The following is a 20,410-nucleotide window of genomic DNA, read 5'->3' as shown; positions in this document are numbered from 1 at the left end:
CTCAACACGGGTACGGGAGCGTCGGGTCCACCCAGAGAGAAATGGTAAATCTTCTGATGTTCTCTCTCTCTCCCGAGTATCCGTCGGCCCTACGCCGAAGCTGTAAATTCCCTTAATGCAGCATGCAGCTTTACCCACTTCAGCAGGAAATCCAAGCGCTGACAAGGAGAATGTGGGTTAATCTGCAGCCTTTTCAATAACCACGCCAAGATACTCTTTAACGACGCATAAACACGCCTAAATCCTTCTGTCAATGCTCGGCAATAACGGAGATGGGTTGTTGTTGCTGTTGTATTTTTTGTTTTGTTTCGATTGTCGTGCTTGTCTGGAGATGAGTGAAGTCAGCCCAGATCTGCGTTTCTGCACGGTGACAGACGCGCGGCTTATTTAGCGGCCGCCTGTGTGAACTTGAGATATGCAGATCCTGGCACGGCGTGCCGCAGAAGGTGTCAGGAAAAAAAAAAAAAAAAGAAGAAGCAAAAGACAAAGGCGAGGAAGACTAGAAAGAACTGCGGACGGGAGTAAATTGAAGTAGAGGGGACGTGAAGAGAGGCGGCGCGGTTTCCGGGGGGGAGGAGAGGAAGAACAGAGGAAGCCGGTATTGGGAAGCGAGTCCTGGCTGCCTTTCTGTGTCCTTGTGCAGGATTTATGAGCGCTTAGATCAGGGACAGGGTTACCGGGGTAGAAGTGATAGGAGGAGAAATGGATGGGCGAGTATGTGTGGGGGGGGTGGGGGAGGATGGGGTGGGGGCTGATCTGAGGGAAAGTGTTAAAGTGAGGGGAACGCGGTGAGGGGGGGAACTTCAGACATTAGCGGGATCAGGCTGTGCTGTGAGGCAAGACGTCCCTCATGCAAAATGGTAGGTGACGGGGGGGGGGGGGAATTGGAGGGACCCGGAGAGGGAAAGGAATAAAGAATGGCCGGGGCAGAGATAAACGGAGCCTGGAGACTGTTAAAGGGTCAAAGGTCTGTGATTTGGTTAGCAATGGCGAGGGCCAGACCGAGGAGAAATGCAAGAGAGTGTGCAAAAAAAACAACCAGAGAGAGCAAGAAAGAGAGATAGTGTAAGAATAAAATGATGGGGGAGAGGGAGGGAGAGGAAAAACAACAAGAATATAAAGGCAGAGGGGAGAAAAAACAGTACAGAATTAATATAGAGTGCAGCAAGGAGAGAGAAACAGAGAGAGAGAGAGAGAGAGAGAGAGAGAGAGAGAGAGAGAGAGAGAGAGAGAGAGAGAGAGAGAGAGAGAACAGAGAGAGAGAGAGAGAGAGAGAGAGAGAGAGATGGGGGGAAGGGGGGGGGGTGCAGGGACCAAAGAGAAATCATAAGAAGATCAAGTTAGAGAGGGAGAAGGGAGAGTGAAAGCTGGGAGAGCGAGGCTTGGGGGTGAGGCGGCGTGCGAGGTGTAATCTGTCTGTGTCAGAGGGATGATGAAGGGGCCAGGAGGGAAAGCTCTGCAGTTCACCTTCTGGCCTCTGGAGGAAACACACTGACCCTGGCCCTCCCCACCTCCTCCCTCCATCTCCCCTTACCTGCACGATTTATGACTCGCAGGGTCGGTCCAGGGTTGCTTGGCTCGAGGACATTTGTGAATGTAGTTGTGAGACTGCGATGTGTGTGTGTGTGTGTGTGTGTGTGTGTGTGTGTGTGTGTGTGTGTGCGCCTCAGATCACACATGTGTTGAGACAGCTATTTCTAGGAGGATCAGACCTTTGTACTACAGGGAGGGGAAAGGCAATGGCAGGTGTTAGCCTAGACCCACTGGGTGAACACAGGTACGTCCTTACATGAGCAGGCGTGACAAGGTCGGTAAGGGGGAAAGATAAAATAGATAGAAAGAAAGTTGTGCAGGAGTCACATTATCCAAAAAAATAAAAGGGGGGGAAAAAGCCTTACATTATGGCTGACTGTAACCATCTATTTCTTGTGGAAGGCCGACTGAGGGGGCATGCCGATGGTTGCGTTGCATTACTGAATATGAACCGGAGAGGATATGTGTTTTTAAACGGCACTAGAGTGCGCCACTTGAGTTGCGGCTGGCAGGTAAGAATGATGAAGAATGGGTTATTGTTGTAGAAGCTAAGTGAAAGCCATAATGGGGAATGGAGGTGCGTGCTGTGTGAGAGCTGTGGGGGGGAGGGGGTTTGAGACAAGACGCCGTTATTGCTGAGAGGTTGAGTCACAGGGCTATTCTCTGTATGGAGATGAGGCGGGGATGAAGGTCGTCCTTCATCCATAACAGATGATTCATAGCCCGCCCTGACCTTTCCTGCCCGGACCACGAGGCTTAGCGCTCTCTGCTAACGCTCTCTTTCAGGCTGCTCTCCTTGCCCACTGCAGTGCCCCACCGCAAGGAGAGTTCAAGAATACAGAGTGCAAAGACACACACATACACACACACACACACACACACACACACACACACAGACACACACAATGATGCGTGCTCATTTGGAAACGGTGCTGCATGCAAGCATACGTGAAGCACACGCATGCAGACCCAGCTGCAGACCCAGGTTTTGTCGATAGCCGTTTGTGCACAGTAGACAGGGGGGATGTATGAGGCATTTCCCACTCACACACTGGGTGATATACAGTGTCCACATGCACGGACGTTTATAACGCGCACACGCACCCGCATGTGCCGGCGTCAAATGTCAGAAGTTCACTGCAGCACCCTCCTCGCATCTAATGTGACAAATAACTTCTTCCTGCAGTTGCATTGTTCTAATCCCTTTAGTGGGCTCTGGAATGGAAATATAATTACATTTCTGCGGCGCAGCGCCTTTGATAAGACAGCCGCTCGCTGAGCTGAATGTCTAACTGAGTTGGATGCCTCTCTGAGGTCCTCTTCCCTCTCCCCTTTATTCCTCTCCCTCGCCCGAATCCTCTCTCTGCATCTCCTCTCCTCTGCTCTTTTTTTTCCCCCTCCCACTCCCCCACCCTCCCAACTTTTTCCATCACCTAAATAGCTCATTCGCTCTCTGTCCCTCTCCCACCCAGGTATCGCAGTGGATAAAAGGGGAGTCGTATACTTTGTCGATGGCACCACCATCCAGAAGATTAATGAGAGGGGTGTGCTCTCCACTGTGATTGGCTCGAATGGACTGATGTCGACGCAGCCGCTCAGCTGTGATTCGCGCATGGACATCAGCCAGGTAATTCGCTGGCAGACTGGATATGAAGTGAGTCTGAGGAAGAACTTACTGATGCGCTCGCTGCATGCGGCGGCTTAGCCGTAGGCCGCCCCCTCTTGGTAAAAGTTATCTAAATTATCCTCAGAGCAAATTTGATTCTCCAGTGTTTGCTCGCTGTTGACTAATGAGACTAATTAAATCAAAAAGACTTAGTGATCATTATAACAAATTAGAATGTTTATGTATTGTTCATTTATGGTCTGTAATTGTTTCCCCAGGTTTAGCTGGCCAGCTCTTTCAAGCAGCCTAAAGAGTGTGTGTGTGTGTGTGTGTGTGTGTGTGTGTGTGTGTGTGTGTGTGTGTGTGTGTGTGTGTGTGTGTGATGTAAAGAGACAGCTACAGTACGGGCCTAATCAGGAAGTCTTAAGATCACACTGCCGACTGATATCAGGCGTATTAAAGCAGAGTATGAATTATAAATGAACCACAGACTATCGAGGGCTTTTTATTACCCACATGCGGCGGGCGACATATGTGTTTGTGTGCGTTCCAGTGTGAACGAGTCCTGTAGTCTATACACCGATCAGCCAAAACATTAAAGTCGGCTGCATAATATTGTGTCGCTCCCCCTCGTGCCATCAAAACAGCTCTGACCTGCCGAGCCATGGACTCCACAAGACCTCTGAAGGGGTCCTCTGGTATCCGGCACCAAGACGTTAGCAGCAGATCCTTTAAGTCCTCTAAGTCAGTGTTTCCCAACCAGTCCTCAAGGAATACCTATCCTGCAGATTTTCTTTGCAACCCTGAATAGGTACCTGTTTGTAGTTATTCAACCAATCAGCAATGAATTATGTCACTTGTTGCACACCTTGCATAATTAAGTGCTGTGAGATGATTGGTTAAGTACAAGGAGGGCTACCTATGCAGGGTTACAATGAAAATCTGCAGGATAGGTGTTCCTTGAGGACTGGGTTGGGAAACGCTGCTCTAAGTTGCGAGGGGGGGGCCTCCATGGATCGGACTTGTTTTTCCAGCATATTTCACAGAAGCTCCATTGGATTGAGATCTGGAGAATTTGGAGGCCAAGGCAACACCTTGAACTCTTTATTGTGTTCCTCAAACCATTCCTGAACAATGTGTGCAGTGTGGCAGGGTGCATTATCCTGCTGAAAGAGGCTGCTGCCGTCAGGGAATACCATTGTCATGAAGGGTTGTACCTGGTCTGCAATAATGTTTAGGTAGGTGGTACATGTCAATGTAACATCCACATGAATGCCAGGACCCAAGGTTTCCCCAGCAGAACATTGCCAAGAACATCACAATGCCTCCACCAGCTTGCCTTCTTCCCATAGTGCATCCTGGTGCCATCTCTTCCCCAGGTAAACGATGCACACACACCCGGACCGTCCACATCATGTAAAAGAAAACGTGATTTATCAGAGCAGGACACCTTCTTCCACTGCTTCATGGTCCAGTTCTGATGCTCACGTGCCCATTGTAGGAACTTTCGATGGTGGACAGGGGTCATCATGGGGACTCTAACCGGTCTTGGGCTATGCGGCCCCATATGCAGCAGGGTGTGATGCACTGTGTGTTTTGACACCTGTCTATAATAGTCAGCATTAACTTTTTCAGCTATTTGAGCTACAGTAGCTCCTCTGTGGGATCGGATCTGACAGGCTAGCCTTCGCACCCCACACGCATCAGTGAGCCTTGGGCGCCCATGACCCTGTCGCCGGTTCACTGGTTGTCCTTCCTCCGACCACTTCTGATAGGTATTGACCACTGCATACCGAGAACACCCCACAAGACCTGCCGTTTTGGAGATGCTGTGACCCAGTCGTCTAGCCATCACAATTTGGCCCTCGTCAAAGTCATTTGGATCCGTATGCTTGCCCATTTTTCCTGCTTCCAACACATCGACTTCAAGAACTGACTGCCTAATACGTCTCACCCCGTGACAGGTGCCATTGTAAACAGATAATTATTCATTTCACCTGTCAGGGGTTTTAATGTTTTGGCTGATCGATGTATGTGTTTGTGTGCGAATCGTTGTGGCTAACAGTCCAGGTGAATACCCAGGGGTGCTCTTGAATGTCTAATGAGCCCCGTGTTGCCACACAATCCATCTGTTTGTTGCCTGTCAGTGCGTCCTGCACATCAGATGCATCTCTCGACGCAGACGTCCAATTCCATTCATCCTCCATCTGTGTTTGTTCTGATGATTTAGCGCCAGTGTATCCTCCACAAGTCAATATTGAAACTTCTATAACTCTGCCTAGCCAAACAGCACCGCAGGGATTTATGCTAAACGTAAGGCAGGGCGTTAGCTTTAGTTTGCCACAGCAGGCTCAGGTTTCTTACACAGCTCATCTTGACATCTGGAAACGATCACCTACTGACATTTGGAAAGTTTGATATCACGAGGAGAAGAGTTTAGATGCATGTCCTCTGTGGTCCGGGACAGGGTGAATCCTTCTTGATGAATCTCTGTACCACTTATAATAGGATTTCAGTCCAAAACCGCTTCTCCTTCATTTGACAGAGTCCTTAATTGGACATGTCAGTGGCAATTTAACATGATCCATTTATTTACCAATCAGTCCTCAGAGTCATCAATCACCTCAACAACCCCGCCCACCGACCACCACAATAATACCTCGTCCCCGCTTCAGACACGGCTCACAGCTTCCGTGTCTTTGTCTTTGAGAGTGAAAGACCAAGAGAAGAGGGGGGAGAAAGCTTTCCTTTGTATGTGTCTGCGTGTGTGGGTTCCTCTACACAAGTGTGTGTGTGTTTGGTGTGTTTGCGTGCACACCTGCTTGCATGTGTAGATATGACCAAACGCCAAGCACTCGCTCAGTCCTGTCTGTTTCTCGCCCCAACTGTGGTCGCACGCGGGGTGTTATTTGAGCAGGCGGCGATCATGGTTATTGGCTGACATTTGGAACAGTGCCAAGACGGTCCAGCGTGAGTCTTGAATAAACACTGGGAGGGCTCCCTGCCCACCACTGACCTTTGCATGAACAGGGAGGGTCAGCAAGTCTAACACTATGTTATTGAGAAGGAATTATTTGTATCAGCTGTGAGTGACACACGGGCGATGGCTGCAGGGGGACTGGTCCGTTCTTTGCACTGAAAAACGTTTGGTATTGGATGGAAGGAGGATAAAAGTTGACCTGTTTGTGCGGTGCCTGTCCATGCATGTGTGTTTTGCAGGTGCGACTAGAGTGGCCCACAGATCTGGCCATCAACCCTCTGGACAACTCCCTTTATATCCTGGACAACAACATTGTATTACAGGTACACAGATCATTTATCGACAACGCACACGCGGGTTCATCCGATTAAAGTATTCTTGTTATATTTCCTTTTTTTTTTTTTTTTTTTGGATTTCCCCCCGTTTTTTTCTCCCCAGTTGTACTTGGCCAATTACCCCAATCCTCCGAGCCATCCCGGTCGCTGCTCCACCCCCTCTGCCAATCCCGGGGAGGGCTGCAGACTACCACATGCCTCCTCTGAAACATGTGGAGCCGCCAGCCGCTGCTTTTCACCTGACAGTGAGGAGTTTCACCAGGGGGACATAGCACGTTGGAGGATCACGTTATTCCCCCCCAGTTCCCCCTCCCCCCATAACAGGCGCCCCAACCAACCAGAGGAGGCAGTGACCAGGACACATACCCACATCCGGCTTCCCACCCGCAGACACGGCCAATTGTGTCTGTAGGGATGCCCGACCAAGCCGGAGGTAACACGGGGATTCGAACTGGTGAGTCCCGTGGTGGTAGGCAATGAAATAGACCACCATGCCACCCGGACACCCCTTATATTTCCTATTTCAACCACTTTGACTTTAATTGACAGGCCTATTCTTTGTGTCGCAACAGTGGTAGAAACATCCATCCATCCATTATCTGAACCACTTATGCTGGAGCCTATCCCAACAGTCACTGGGCGGCAGGCAGGGAGACACCCTGTACAGGCCGCCAGGCCATCACAGGGCCCACACACATGTCTTTGGACTGTGGGAGGAAACCGGAGCCCCCAGAGGAAACCCACACAGACACGGGGAGAACATGCAAACTCCACACAGAGGACGACCCGGGGCAACCCACCAAGGTTGGACTACCCCGGGGCTCCAAACGAGGACCTTCTTGCTATGAGGCGACTGCGCTAACCACTGCGCCACCGTGCCGCCCTGGTAGAAACATTACTGATATTTTTTATTTTTTTTAATAAATTTATTTCTGATTTTTCCCTTTTTCTCCCAATTTAGTGGCCAATCGATCCCTATTTTAGTTCAAACACCCACCCTCGTACCACATGCATTCGCCAATTGCATCTCTCTGGCCCGCAGTCTCGAAGGAGACGCCTCGCCACTTTCGTGACAAGGCGAATCCGGACCGAACAACTGCTTTTCCGACACACACAAAGACGCATTCATGTGACGAACACAAGCCGACTCCACCCTCCTCCCGAAGACAGCGTTGCCAATTATTGCTGCTTCATCCATTCCGGCCATAGTTGGATCTGACGAGACTGGGGTACGAACCCCGGTCCCCAGTGGGTAACTGCATCGGCACAAAGCCGACGCTTAGACCGCTACACCACCGCGGTCTGATATATTTTTGGTCAAGCAATCAAGACTGCTGGTTTGAATAGATCCTGATCCAGACAGAGTACTTGTCCAAAACAGCTTAAGATATTTATTCGAGCAGGATAAGCGGTTCGGATAATGGATGGATGGGTGGATGAATGGATGGATGTTCTACTTCAGATATTTATTCTCCAATGTTCTAAAGCCTTGACCACTAAAAAAATAAAATAAAAAATCAATGGATCAGTCCATTTTGGATTGCTGAAACTAAGTTAGGTCATTGTCAGTTATGCCAGTGATGCTTTTATTGGTTATATCAACAATGCCACAGTATCACTTATGAGACTTCCAGAATAAGTGTTTTGTTCTGATTTCAGTGTATTTCTACATGTTTGAAAATGATTAATCAAGGATGAGTAGTGTGAGGTATTAAAGCTCATATTAAAAAAAAAAAGAAAAAAGCACAGCTGGGGCATCTGGGTGGCATGGCAGTCTGTTCCGTTGTCTACCAAAACAGGGATCGCCGGTTCGAATCCCAGTGTTACCTCTGGCTTGTTTGGGCGTCCCTACCGACACAATTGGTTGTGTTTGCGGGTGGGAAGCCAGATATGGGTATGTTTCTTGGTCGCTGCACCAGCGCCTCCTCTGGTCGGTCGGGGCGCCTGTTCAGGGGGGAGGGGGGAATAGCGTGACCCTCCCATAACCTGGCGAAACTCCTCACTGTCAGGTGAAAAGAAGCGGCTGGTGACTCCACACTTATCAGAGGAGGCATGTGGTAGTCTGCAGCCCTCCCCGGATCGGCAGAGGGGGTGGAGCAGCGACGGGGACAGCTCAGAAATGGGGTAATTGGCCGACTGAAATTGGGGAGAAAAAGAGAGAAAAATCCCCCAAAAAATGCATTTGTCCCACTTCATAACTTGCCCTCCCCCAACCACGCAGGTATCGGAGAATTTGCAGGTGCGTATTGTGGCAGGGCGCCCCATCCACTGCCAAGTGCCAGGCATCGACCACCACCTGGTGAGCCGGGCGGCTGTGCGTGCAACCCTGGAAGCTGCCAAGGCCATCGCTCTCTCTCACCTGGGCACGCTGTTCATCGCCGAGACCGATGAGAGACGCATCAACCGCATCCAACAGGTCACTTATTCAATCCTTGTATCGATGCTCCACAAGCCTAAAAGCCATATGGCTTGATTGGGGAAAACTCTCGACAGTTGGAAGTTTTCCAATTTTTAACCATGTGCTTTGAATGTCGATAGTCAAATGTAAGATTATCGCTTATTATAACCGATTTCTTATCACTTCAGTTCTTTTTTTGATGGGCAGAGGAGATAGCAGAATGTGTAACAATATAGGAAGTGTGTGTTTTTCAACGCACCACAGGTGTCTACTAACGGGGAGATCTCTGTCATCTCCGGAGCCCCCACGGACTGCGACTGCAAGATAGACCCCAACTGTGACTGCTTCTCTGGTGGGTCATTACATCTGGCACTTACTTACCTGCTCTCATAAAGTACACACACACACACACACACACACACACACACACACACACACACACACACATACACACACACACATACCATGTCCACCTATACTTGTGGGGACCGCCCCCCCACCCTCATTGACTACATTCATTCCCTAGTCCTTAATCCTACCCTTAACCATCATAACTGCATGCCCTAACTTTAACCTTGCCCTAATTCTAACCTGAACCCTAGACCCAAGTCCTAACCCTAAAATGGACCATTTTCCTCATGGGGACCCATAAAATGTCCCCACGAGGTAGGGGATTTCTGAATTTTCAATGGGAACATTTGGTCCTCGTTAGGATAGAAAAACCTGGTACACACACACACACACATGCATGCACACTTGCACAAATACAGACATGCATGATTGACAGGAAACAGATAACAGAAATGTTCTGGGGGGGGGGCAGAATAAAAAAAGGGAAAACAATCTCGTTTCTGATTCGCCGCACCATTTTTTGCTTCTGCGGTCAAATATGCACTACTGCCAGAAGAAACACAAAATGGCTGCCACGAAATGCCCACAGAGCAAAGCTACGGTAGTGGGTCCAAGTAAGAGCACGGGAGGCGAAACAAGTGAGCGCCGGCGTGTGAACGATGCCGAAGGCTGCTCCTCCGTGCGAGCACCTCCACTTCAGAGTGCGTCTTCATGGGTGTCTCCGTACGCGCTCGTGTTCACTCGGGTGTGGTTTCCTCGCACAAATTTCCGGCTTGGATTCATTACAAATTAGAATTAGAAGAGAAACTTCAGTTCAGAGCTCAGCTGGCAAATGAAAGAGCTCCCATCTAATATTTGGAGGTGTAAGCCGGTTGGCACAAGCCGTAGATGGGGCACCTTAGATACGATAGAGGGGTAAAGAAAGAAACTCACAAATAAGCAGATGTTCTTTTGACAGTTGGGCCCTGCTCTTATTGTACATCCCGGAGGATGTGATTTCATCACTTAATTTGACGTATAAAATCACTCTCTTTTCCGGTGAAAATGGAGGGAAAGTGTCTTTCGCGTGGCACAAGCCATTGGGCTGTAACCATTCCCATTTTGTGGGTTATACTTTGCATATTTCCCATCATGTCATGCTGTTAACAGATGATTACTCTCTTCAGAGGCTTTCCGCTTCCATCCCTCCGCCATAGACATACAAGCTACTCACAAAGTCTTTTTGAAAGTACACACACATGCACACACACACACGCACACACTCTACCTCACTCTCTCTCTCTCTCTCTCTCTCGCTCTCTCTCACACACACACACACACGTCGCACACATGAATTCACATGCTGTCAAGAGATAAACCGCCACCCTGCTGTATTCATAGTCCCAACAGAGGCCCCAGACCTGCTGCTGTCACCATCTAAAGGGTCTCACCCAGCTATTTGCCTGCTGTGCTACCAAACACATTTGACTACATTCAGCCACCCACCGCTGCCATCTGATAAGGCCGAGGTCACTATCAAGGTGGTCATATCTTCTCCAGTGGGGAGCTATGGTATCCCAACAGCTCTGGGTCCTGAACTAAGCTGATAAACGCTTAAGCGGCTCTACAGACTCTTTTACAAAGCTTGTGTTTTGCAGTCGCATTTTATTTGCGACCGTGTCTGTGACGGGGGGGGGGGGTTGTGAAAAGGTAAGTGTACGTGCTTGTGAGTATGTTTACAGAGAATGTGTGCGAATTCCTCAGTGATGATGTCTCCACTGTGTTACGCCATCCCCCCCGTTATCAGGTGATGGGGGCTACGCCCGCGATGCTCGACTCAAAGCGCCCTCCTCTCTGGCTGTGGCCCCCAATGGGACCCTGTACATCGCTGATCTTGGCAACATCCGCATCCGAGCCGTCAGCCCCAACCAGCCCCAGCCCAGCCCAACTGGACTGGTGGAAATTAGCTCTCCTCTGGACCAGGAGCTGTATCTCTTCAGCCAGGTACACATGGGCAATCTGACCAACTGCCCAAACTCTAATTCAGCGAATTACCTCAGGTGGCGTGATTATAACTGGCAGCATTCACGTGTAGTTTGGCATATTTGCTTTATGGTCAGGTTGAGGTCCATCCACAGGGAAAAAACAGTCTATAAATTCCTCACAATTATTTCTGCATGAATGAATACATAATAATGTTAAACTGGAAATGGTAGGATGATAAAAAAAATTCTAAAAAAAAGAAGGTTTTTGCATGCTGCAGTATTTCTGCTAAAACATGCATTTTACGGGTATCATATTCAGATTTCTATGCATTTGGATATATGCTGATCACATATATTACAAAGAATATTGTTGTTTGATGTGCACCAGCTCTAAGTAGGTCATGTGAACATAGAAAGTAATATCTGAAAGCCAATGTGGATGTAAATACAATTTTTGATCAGTGATTTTTTTGTTGGTTTGTGGGTTGAATGGCCAGTATCTGTCGTGTATTTTTCATTACGTTACCTTTCATTTCATCGCAGAATGGCTCCCATCTGTACACGAAGCACCTGATCACAGGCCACTACCTGTACAACTTCTCTTATGCCTCCGATGGACAACTGTCTGGACTGGAAGGCAGGGATGGCCAGGAGCTACAGGTCCGGAGAGATGCCCATGGAGTGCCGCTCTGGCTGGCACTACCTGGCGGACAGGTGTACTGGCTGTCGCTTAGCAACAGTGGGACACTGAGGAAGGTGTCTGCCCAAGGCCATGACATCGCTCACATCACTTACCACGGGAACACTGGTCTCCTGGCAACCAAGAGTGATGAGAACAGTTGGACCACTGTCTATGAGTAAGTTACACTTTTCTTCTCCTTTTCCTTCTTTCTGTCTTTCTTTCTCTTTCTTTTTCTTTTCTTATCTGTCTTCCCATCTTTACTTTCTTCTCTACTTTTTCTTTCATTTCAGTTTTCTTCTTTGTGTGCGTGTGTGTGTGCGTGTGTGTGCTAATGTGTACATGTCTATGTTTGTGTGTTGGTGTGCACAACTGCTGCTTCTCTTAGTACAGGAAACATGTGAATTGTGTGGGTGCCACCTAGTGGTAAGTTCCATACATCTGCTTGACTGGTGAGGCAGAAGGAAATGGCTTTTGATTGTATAATTTCTCCACTGACTGATTAGCTGAGCTGTGTGTGCATTGTTGTGGCCTTACACTTAGATGACACACATGTTGACATACACACAAGGGTTATTCTGCTTTGCCGTCTGGACTTCTGCGTCAGAATTCCACTGCAGGATAATTACATGTATAAATCACACCTGACACTTCCCCTTTGCCACGGGGTATAAGTGAATAAGATTAAAATTAGAGGAATTGTGCTTGTGTGTGTTTTGTGTGTGTGAATGTGCAATGCATGTGTGTGCGCGCTTGTGTGCACGTTTGTGTGTGTACGGGCGAGTGAGCAGCACTTACGTTCCGTGTCCAAGCGTACACATCATCGTGTGCTTCTCTTCTCCAAGGTACAACAGCGAAGGCCATGTGACCAATATCACCCTCCCCACGGGCGAGGTTAGCGGTTTCCACGGTAACCTGGAGCGCTGGTCTCGGGTTGAGGTGGAGGCGTCCAGCCGGGAGAACTTCATCACCAGTACCAACCTGTCTGCCAGTGACACAATCTACACTTTCCGACAAGGTATGGCACATTGGTGGCACGGTGGGTCAGTATGCTGTGGCACAGTGGCCGAATTACTTGCCCGGCACCAAACAGTGTGACGGTACATGTGCAGGCAAGCAGCGAAGCTAGCTGATGCCGCAAAAGAAACATAGGGGGCTACAGGTCTCATCTCGCTGTATATTTGCTGGTTGACACGCGAGGAGGCTATAACCACTTCACTGTGCACCAGCCTCCTTCCAGTTAACACCAGCTATGCCTTCAGTCTCCACGCACAGGCTCGTAGGCTGCTTATGACTCATCTGGGGGTTTGGGGGGGTCTAACGCATAGACAACACCCACAGACATATGTATAGGAAGGGCAGACTATATGGTCATAGTGATAGTTAAACATTTATGATGGGAAAACTGCGGTAATGCTGCTGTTATTGAGGTCAGGTCAGACGCGCAGACCTTGTGTTTTTCTTCTCCTTTTCCGTGATGTGCGTCCAGAAAGCTCCGAGCTTGTCAGTGGAAAATTATTTATTCATCTTCTCCATCAATAATTCACTCATGGACCTGATCTCCGCTCTTAGAATAAACAAACTACCGCACAGCTAAAACTGATATTGATTCATTGATACGGGGATTTATCAAAAACAAGTAACGAACTTGAAGACGAGCCTCACCGATGGAAAGGAAAAACCGGGGGAAGCGGGACCATGGGGAGGATTGGAGGCGAGGAGAAAATAAGGGAGTGAGTGCAGGAGCTGCTCATAAGGGCAGCTTTTTTTTTCCTTCGCCATATCATCCCTTTAATTGCTTTCTAGCAGTTGTCATAATGACAGGACCACAGTGAGGAGAAAAAAGCATTTTTAACACAGACACAAATGTTTCCGATATAAACACACACACATACACACACCGGAGTGTGAAGACCGTTGTGGCGGCGCTGCAGCAACAGAGCTCAGTGAGCACCTATCCACAAATGCCTCACCAACCCACAGACTCAGACAAGTCATTTTCCTGCCTCGTAGGCCAACTAATTAAGAAATGCCGACAGCAAGGATTTTTTTTTTCCTCATCAAAAATTTTTGGGTTTTTTTTTTTCTCCCCTAATGTTGTGTGTGAGAGAGAGAGAGAGAGAGAGAGAGAGAGAGAGAGAGAGAGAGAGAGAGAGAGAGAGAGAGAGAGAGAGAGAGAGAGAGAGGGCAGATAAATCATTCTGTTTCAAACAAGCCCATCACACCAGTTCCAGTCAGGACTTTATAGTTTTAACTGCAGTAGAAATTAGCGTTGAAGAAAAATAAAGTGGCTCATGGGAAGCTGCTGCAAATGTGTGAAAAGTTGAAAAACTCATGCAGCATCAGGAAACGGTGAAAGGTGTTGCGGCCCCCTTCCTCTTCTCTCCTGCCCCCCCCCCACCATTTCTCTCTTCTGTCTGTCTTCTCTCTCTCTCTCTCTCTCTCTCTCTCTCTCTCTCTCTCTCTACACCCCCCCTCTGTATTTCCTTGCACATCCTCTGATATTACTAAGAAGGAAAAATTGCGCCGCAGAAGCCGACATGCAAAATAACATAAAAAAGCAAGCTGCATGTATATTGTCTTCATGTCATCTTCTAATAGAAGCAGAGGAGTCAAATCATTTTTTACATCACACAAGGTGGGAGGTTGCAGTTGACGTGGGTCTTTGGTCTGTAGTTGACCTTTTATATTGTCACTATTGCGTGTGCGTGTGTGTGTGCGTGTGTGTGTGTGCGCGCGTGTGTGTCTAGACCATGCACAGAGTTCGTACCGAGTGAGTGCAGACGGCTCATTCCTTGTGTCCCTGGCGAGTGGGATGGAGCTGTCACTCAGCACGGAGCCCCTCCTCCCTGGAGGGGTGGAAGGAGGCGTTAGCCCCACGGCCAGCCGCTGCAACATCAGCCTCCCGGGAGATCACGCCCCCAGCCTGATAGAGTGGAGGCAAAGGAAGGATCAAGCCAAAACCAACTACAGCACCTATGAACGCAGGCTCAGGGTGAGACGGTGAAAACACCTAAGCCCGCGGTCTGACGCCGGCCTGACCTTCGCTGACACGTGTAATACACAAAACACATTAAACCCTTCCAATCTAATTATACACACATGCTTCCCCTCAGATAATCTGTGAAAACCAGCAAAGGGTAATCGAGATTGGCAATCTGGACGCCGCTACCTAGACACCCAACAGCTGCGGCATAATACCAGATTCAGCTAGATTGATGTGAAACACAGATTAGAAACAGGATTAGTGTAGCCCCAGTGCTGTCGCTTCACTGCTTGGCCCTTACATAACACTTGATAGCTCAGAAAGATGCCTTGGACAAGTTGCACTGTATTCAAATTTATGCAAGGAAACCTCCGCCTGTTTTTGACCTCATTAATCATAAAAACTGCTGAGAAGCCGGGAAAGGGCCCGTAACTGAGAGTTAGACAAAACGCTAGATATTCCAGAGAGATTGTGCAGGAGACGTCATTTGGGGTTAGCCGATAAGTCAGATGACTCTGAACCTTTCGGCTGTACTTTCCCCAACTCATAAATCAACCGTCACACCTCCTACCTTCCTAGCTGGCACAGAAGCTGTAGCAATACAAACAGGATTTTTTCACGAGCGAGAACATCTCATCTGGTGTATTCTGAATCATTAAACAATCCTTTGGACTCGGGTCCCCTTTGTTTCACGTGGCAGTTTATTGTGAAATTAAGTCCCGGTTCGCCCTGAGTGGCGCAATTAAGTTTCCCACACTAATAATATTTCTGCACAGCCGTCACTTCATTTATACACACGTCATTGTGTCCCTTGCGGTCTTTATAGCCGATCACAATGATAAAGCAGTGAAATTATAAAAAGGTACCACATGGTTCATCCTTCACTGTTTTTCTCCCTTCCATATCTTCTCTGGAGCTAAAAATGATGCCGGTTTGTCGTCCTCACTCCAGGCTCACAACAGGAACCTGCTGTCCATAGACTTTGATCAGAGCACGAGGGTGGGGAAGATCTACGACGACCATCGTAAATTCACCCTGCATATCCAGTACGACCAGCTTGGCCGCCCTGTGGTATGGTCCCCCAGCAGCAAGTACACCGAGGTCAACATCAGCTACTCCAACGGAGGGCTGCTCTCCGCCATCCACCGGGGGGAGTGGTCCGAGAGGCTGGAGTATGAGAACGACAGGGTGGTCTCCAGAGCCTGGGTCAACGGCAAGATCTGGACCTACACATACGTAGACAGGGTAAGGGTCACATGAGGGGAACGTGTTCTGTATTGATGTGGTAGTTGGATTTCCGGCCGGGTTTCCATTACGTGACATGCCCTCATTTGTTTCCATTTAGTCCCCTGGAAACTGGCAGCAGTTGCACACTCGCTGTATTTTTTTTCTTTTCCATTGTGTGCTTTAAGGTTATTGGGTTTGGCTAAAAATGAAAATCATCAATAAAAAAAAAAAAAAAGGCATAAGTTGGTAGACCGAAATAGGAATAACACAAGATAGAGTGTGACCAGACTGAAGCAAGATGCAACTAACCTAAAGTGATCCTATTTCCTTCCTTAAAAATTTATTGAAATAAAATATTCATCCATAATTGTTTTTTTTTTCTTCCTTTGGAAATCGGTTTTTCGCTCCATGGCCAAATGAGAACAAAATGTATCAGGGAACCATCTAGAAATTAATAAGACTCACATTTATTATTAATACGCTGGTATTATATCTCCGACATCCTAATGCATAGAAGTGATACTGTAGATTTTTTTATGTCATAAAATAACGTCCTCGATAGCGCTGGACAGTACTCTTGTTAGTTTTTTTGAAAAACCAAAAACATATTAAATCAAATAAAATAAATAAGAACAATGCCAAACCATTTCTATACAAATAACGAGTGTGTGTGTGTGTGTGTGTGTGTGTGTGTGTCTTTTTTTTTTTTGCAGTCCATCATGCTGCTACTGCACAGCCAACGTCGCTATGTGTTTGAGTACGACCAAAGCGACCGTCTGGTTGCTGTGACGATGCCCAGCATGGTGAGACACACCCTGCAGTCGCTGCTGTCGGTGGGCTACTACAGGAACATATACACGCCCCCGGATAGCCAGGCCTCCTTCCTGCAGGACTACAGCCTGGACGGACGCTTGCTGAGGACTCAGTACTCGGGCACAGGACGCAGTGTTATTTACAGGTGGGCACGAGAACATGTGGACCCTACTGATTTGCTCTGGCGTCCATCGGACTTCTGACTAGCCAATTAGTCTTGATGTAACAATGTAACACTCCTGACCCAAACTGCTATTTTTTTCAAATCTTGGTTGGGAATCCCTAAGTGCAAACATATGTGTTGATTTTGAAGAGATGTGATTAAATTTCATCATTGGCAAATGTGATTTTTTTTCCCCCCCAGGTATACCCCTGCAGCGCGGCTCTCGGAGGTGGTGTACGACTCCACCTTGGTGACTTTCACTTACGATGAGGCCTCTGGTACTGTCAAGACCATTCATCTCACTCATAATGGCTTTATCAGCTCCATACGATACAGACAAACTGGTAAAAACCCACACACACACACACAAACCTGCAATACTAAAATGCAGAACTGTTTAATATTGCTTGTATATTTATTTATTTATTTTTTGACATTTTTACACTGATAATTTCTAGTCGACGGTAAGCAAAAGGAAAAAATCAAAATAAAATAATCTCAGGAGGGCTGAGCTAAGAGGCAAATCTCATAAAAATATGAGCAGTATCAAACAGAAGTGTCTGCTTCTGAGACAGCAACGGCATCATTTGATCATGAAATGGCACCGCCGCAGTAGCACATGTGGCTAGGACTGAGCGCTGAGAGCTGGAGGAGCCTGTGGTCTACCACAAATACAAGTATGAGACCAGACCCCGGGCCCCCTATTGTTACCCTTGCGTCATGAGTGTGAACGTAGTTATTTTCTTTTTTTTAAAGTATGTGTGAATAGGGTGTGAAAAGCAAACAGGGTTAGAGAGAAAGAAACAGAAACAAAATGATGGTGAGATCGAGCACAGTCATGGGTGTGCCTGCAGCAAATGCACGGGTGTGTGCGAGCATGTGACCACGAGCCACAGAGTCGTACCCGTGCCCAGTCATAAACCAGTCAAACTGAAAATCCTTTCACTTCTGATATGGAAAATTAATTTGATACTCAATGCATTTTATAACTTGCTAGCCTACTAGGTATTAGCGAGTAATAGTATGACCATCAGGGGCCCCTGGAGATCGTGGCTGCAGATATATTGGAACACTGCCTTTGTTAATACAGTTTAGTGACTCCCTCAAGCCTCCGAGTCTTTCCAGAGTCCTTCAGAGTGCACTGATCTCTACTACTGGTTCACCTCACAGCACTTTGTGATTGGCTCATCATGATCAGGTGTTGTTAATCTGCCAGGCCCAGCTGTGAATATACGTGTGTGTGTGTGTGTGTGTGTGCGTTATCTCTTTGCCCTCACTGTGAATGGACTCTCACCTTCCTTTAACTGATCTCATTTCAGCAGAACAAACGGAGCCACGGAGGGGAGAGATAGTGGTAATTGTCCCTTGAGAGGAGAGAGGGATGAGCAGGGACAGAGAGGAGGGACGGACAGGGACGGGGAGGAAGGCGAGCAAGGGAAACAGGAGAGGATGAGGAAGATGACAGCCACGGGAGATGACAGCTGGACAGTTAGGAAAGGGAGGTGAACCGACTGCGAGTTCCTGGCACCGCGGGGGGGGGGGGGGGGGAGATCCTTCACCTCTTCCTGACTGCTGGTAGCAGGCTTAGAATCAACAGTTCTGCAGGACATAAAAGGAGAATATGCAACGCCACTATAGCTCTTTACAGTCTCTGGAGTTAGACAGTCATTCATTTTTAACTGCAATCAGAGTCATCTCAGATAGCACTTATAATGATGTTTCATTAGTAAGCCCAATTTCCAAACGGAGGACGAGCGGCAGCGGCTAGTAGCAGAGGTGATGAATTGTGTTGTTAAAGTTGATGTTCTGACATTAAGGAGCACATTGTCCAATCATGGCTATTGTCTTTAGATTTCATTATCTCGCCATATTAAAGGTCACCACTGGAAATGCTATTGAGATGTGGGGATAGTTAGATTGAATGGATTGAACTGCGTGAGTCCATGTTAATGATGTTGAATAAGAGCTTGATTTGAATTAATTAGTCAGGAATGTATGGGTGGTGTAATGTCCAACTGTGAGGTGAGTGTGTGAGCATGTATCCTCATATTTTTCGCACATGCACGTGCAGAGGTGTGTGTGTGTGTGTGTGTGTGTGCGCATGTCCTGCACTGCCCATGCTCATGTGCCTAGCGCTACATTCTCACATTTGTGTGAATTTCTCAAACAAGTCCACCACATCTCCTCTGCACAGGTCCTCTGACGAGTCGTCAGATCTTCCGCTTCAGTGAGGAAGGCTTGGTCAACGCCAGATTTGACTACAGCTACAACAATTTCAGAGTTACGAGCATGCAGGCAGTCATCAACGAGACCCCTCTGCCCATAGATCTGTACCGCTATGTCGATGTTTCAGGACGGGTGGAGCAGTTTGGCAAGTTCAGCGTCATCTTTTATGACCTCAACCAGGTATGGAGAAAACCCCTGTGAAATCACGCTGTGCTTGGTGTGCTACACTCAGCATTTCAAGTAATATGCGCCACAGCCATTAACCTCATAAAGGTCGTTGTAATAATATGAGTCCAGAATTAAGTGCACAAATTGGTGAAACTCTGTTAGTCAAGCCGTTAATCTTTTCTACTTTAGAGCAATGTTCTGCTCTATAATGCTCCATAGCTTCTTCTTTTCTTTTTCTTTTTTCATGGACTTGTTTTGCTTGTTGACGTGCATTGTCGAATCCTTTTTTTCCGTGGTTGCCTAGGTGATCACCACCCACCTCATGAAGCACACCAAGGTATTCAACTCCTACGGCCAGGTGGTGGAGGTCCAGTATGAGATCCTTAAGTCCATTGCCTACTGGATGACTATCCAGTATGATGCAGCCGGACGCACTACCACGTGTGACATTAGAGTGGGCGTTGACAGCAACGTGACCCGCTACTCCTACGAGTATGACGCAGACAGCCAGCTACAAAGTGCTTCAGTTAATGAGCGGCCTCAGTGGCGCTACAGCTACGACCTAAATGGAAACATCAACCTGCTAAGCCACGGCACTAGTGCAAGGTAAACATTATCCAATGATTGTTTTTATGCATGCTCAATGATAAGAAGAAGAAGAAAATCACAGAAAGTTGACTCAGTTCATCTGGATAGAATGTTTATTGAGAGAGAAACATTTCATCATCATCTAGTAAGTGACCTCTTCAGTCTAAACTGACTGCAGGTATCCCCACCCTGATAAACGATACAGCGACATGATGACCGAAACCAACGATCGGTTTCATATGCAAATTACCGTGATCATTAACTAGAGTGTCAATGGCCATGTGTACTATTCCCAGAGGATTTGGGAGTGGTTGCAATCACAGCATTGTAAGATGGTGACAGATGTACTCTTAGCCCCCTCCCCCCCCCGGTTCAGGGATGGTCGTTCCCTCT

At 47.8% G+C, this 20,410-nt stretch overlaps 1 protein-coding gene across 1 annotated transcript in view; it reads left to right on the top strand.

Moving 5' to 3' along the window:
- Nucleotides 1-20,410, top strand: part of tenm1 (teneurin transmembrane protein 1) — a 231,774-nt gene that overhangs the window by 204,100 nt on the left and 7,264 nt on the right. The window contains exons 26-38 of the mRNA XM_056289538.1: nucleotides 3,006-3,160; nucleotides 6,359-6,442; nucleotides 8,676-8,870; nucleotides 9,117-9,204; nucleotides 10,990-11,186; nucleotides 11,711-12,024; nucleotides 12,692-12,864; nucleotides 14,597-14,841; nucleotides 15,784-16,077; nucleotides 16,773-17,017; nucleotides 17,237-17,379; nucleotides 19,230-19,441; nucleotides 19,734-20,035. Coding sequence (XP_056145513.1) covers nucleotides 3,006-3,160; nucleotides 6,359-6,442; nucleotides 8,676-8,870; nucleotides 9,117-9,204; nucleotides 10,990-11,186; nucleotides 11,711-12,024; nucleotides 12,692-12,864; nucleotides 14,597-14,841; nucleotides 15,784-16,077; nucleotides 16,773-17,017; nucleotides 17,237-17,379; nucleotides 19,230-19,441; nucleotides 19,734-20,035 — 2,647 coding nt within the window. The remainder of the gene's footprint in view (nucleotides 1-3,005; nucleotides 3,161-6,358; nucleotides 6,443-8,675; nucleotides 8,871-9,116; nucleotides 9,205-10,989; nucleotides 11,187-11,710; nucleotides 12,025-12,691; nucleotides 12,865-14,596; nucleotides 14,842-15,783; nucleotides 16,078-16,772; nucleotides 17,018-17,236; nucleotides 17,380-19,229; nucleotides 19,442-19,733; nucleotides 20,036-20,410) is intronic.

Source organism: Lampris incognitus, chromosome 1, assembly GCF_029633865.1.
Source record: "Lampris incognitus isolate fLamInc1 chromosome 1, fLamInc1.hap2, whole genome shotgun sequence".
NCBI classification, from domain to species: Eukaryota; Metazoa; Chordata; class Actinopteri; order Lampriformes; family Lampridae; genus Lampris; species Lampris incognitus.
The sequence above is the reverse complement of the archived record's forward strand: the minus strand, read 5'-3'. Positions and strand labels throughout refer to the sequence as shown.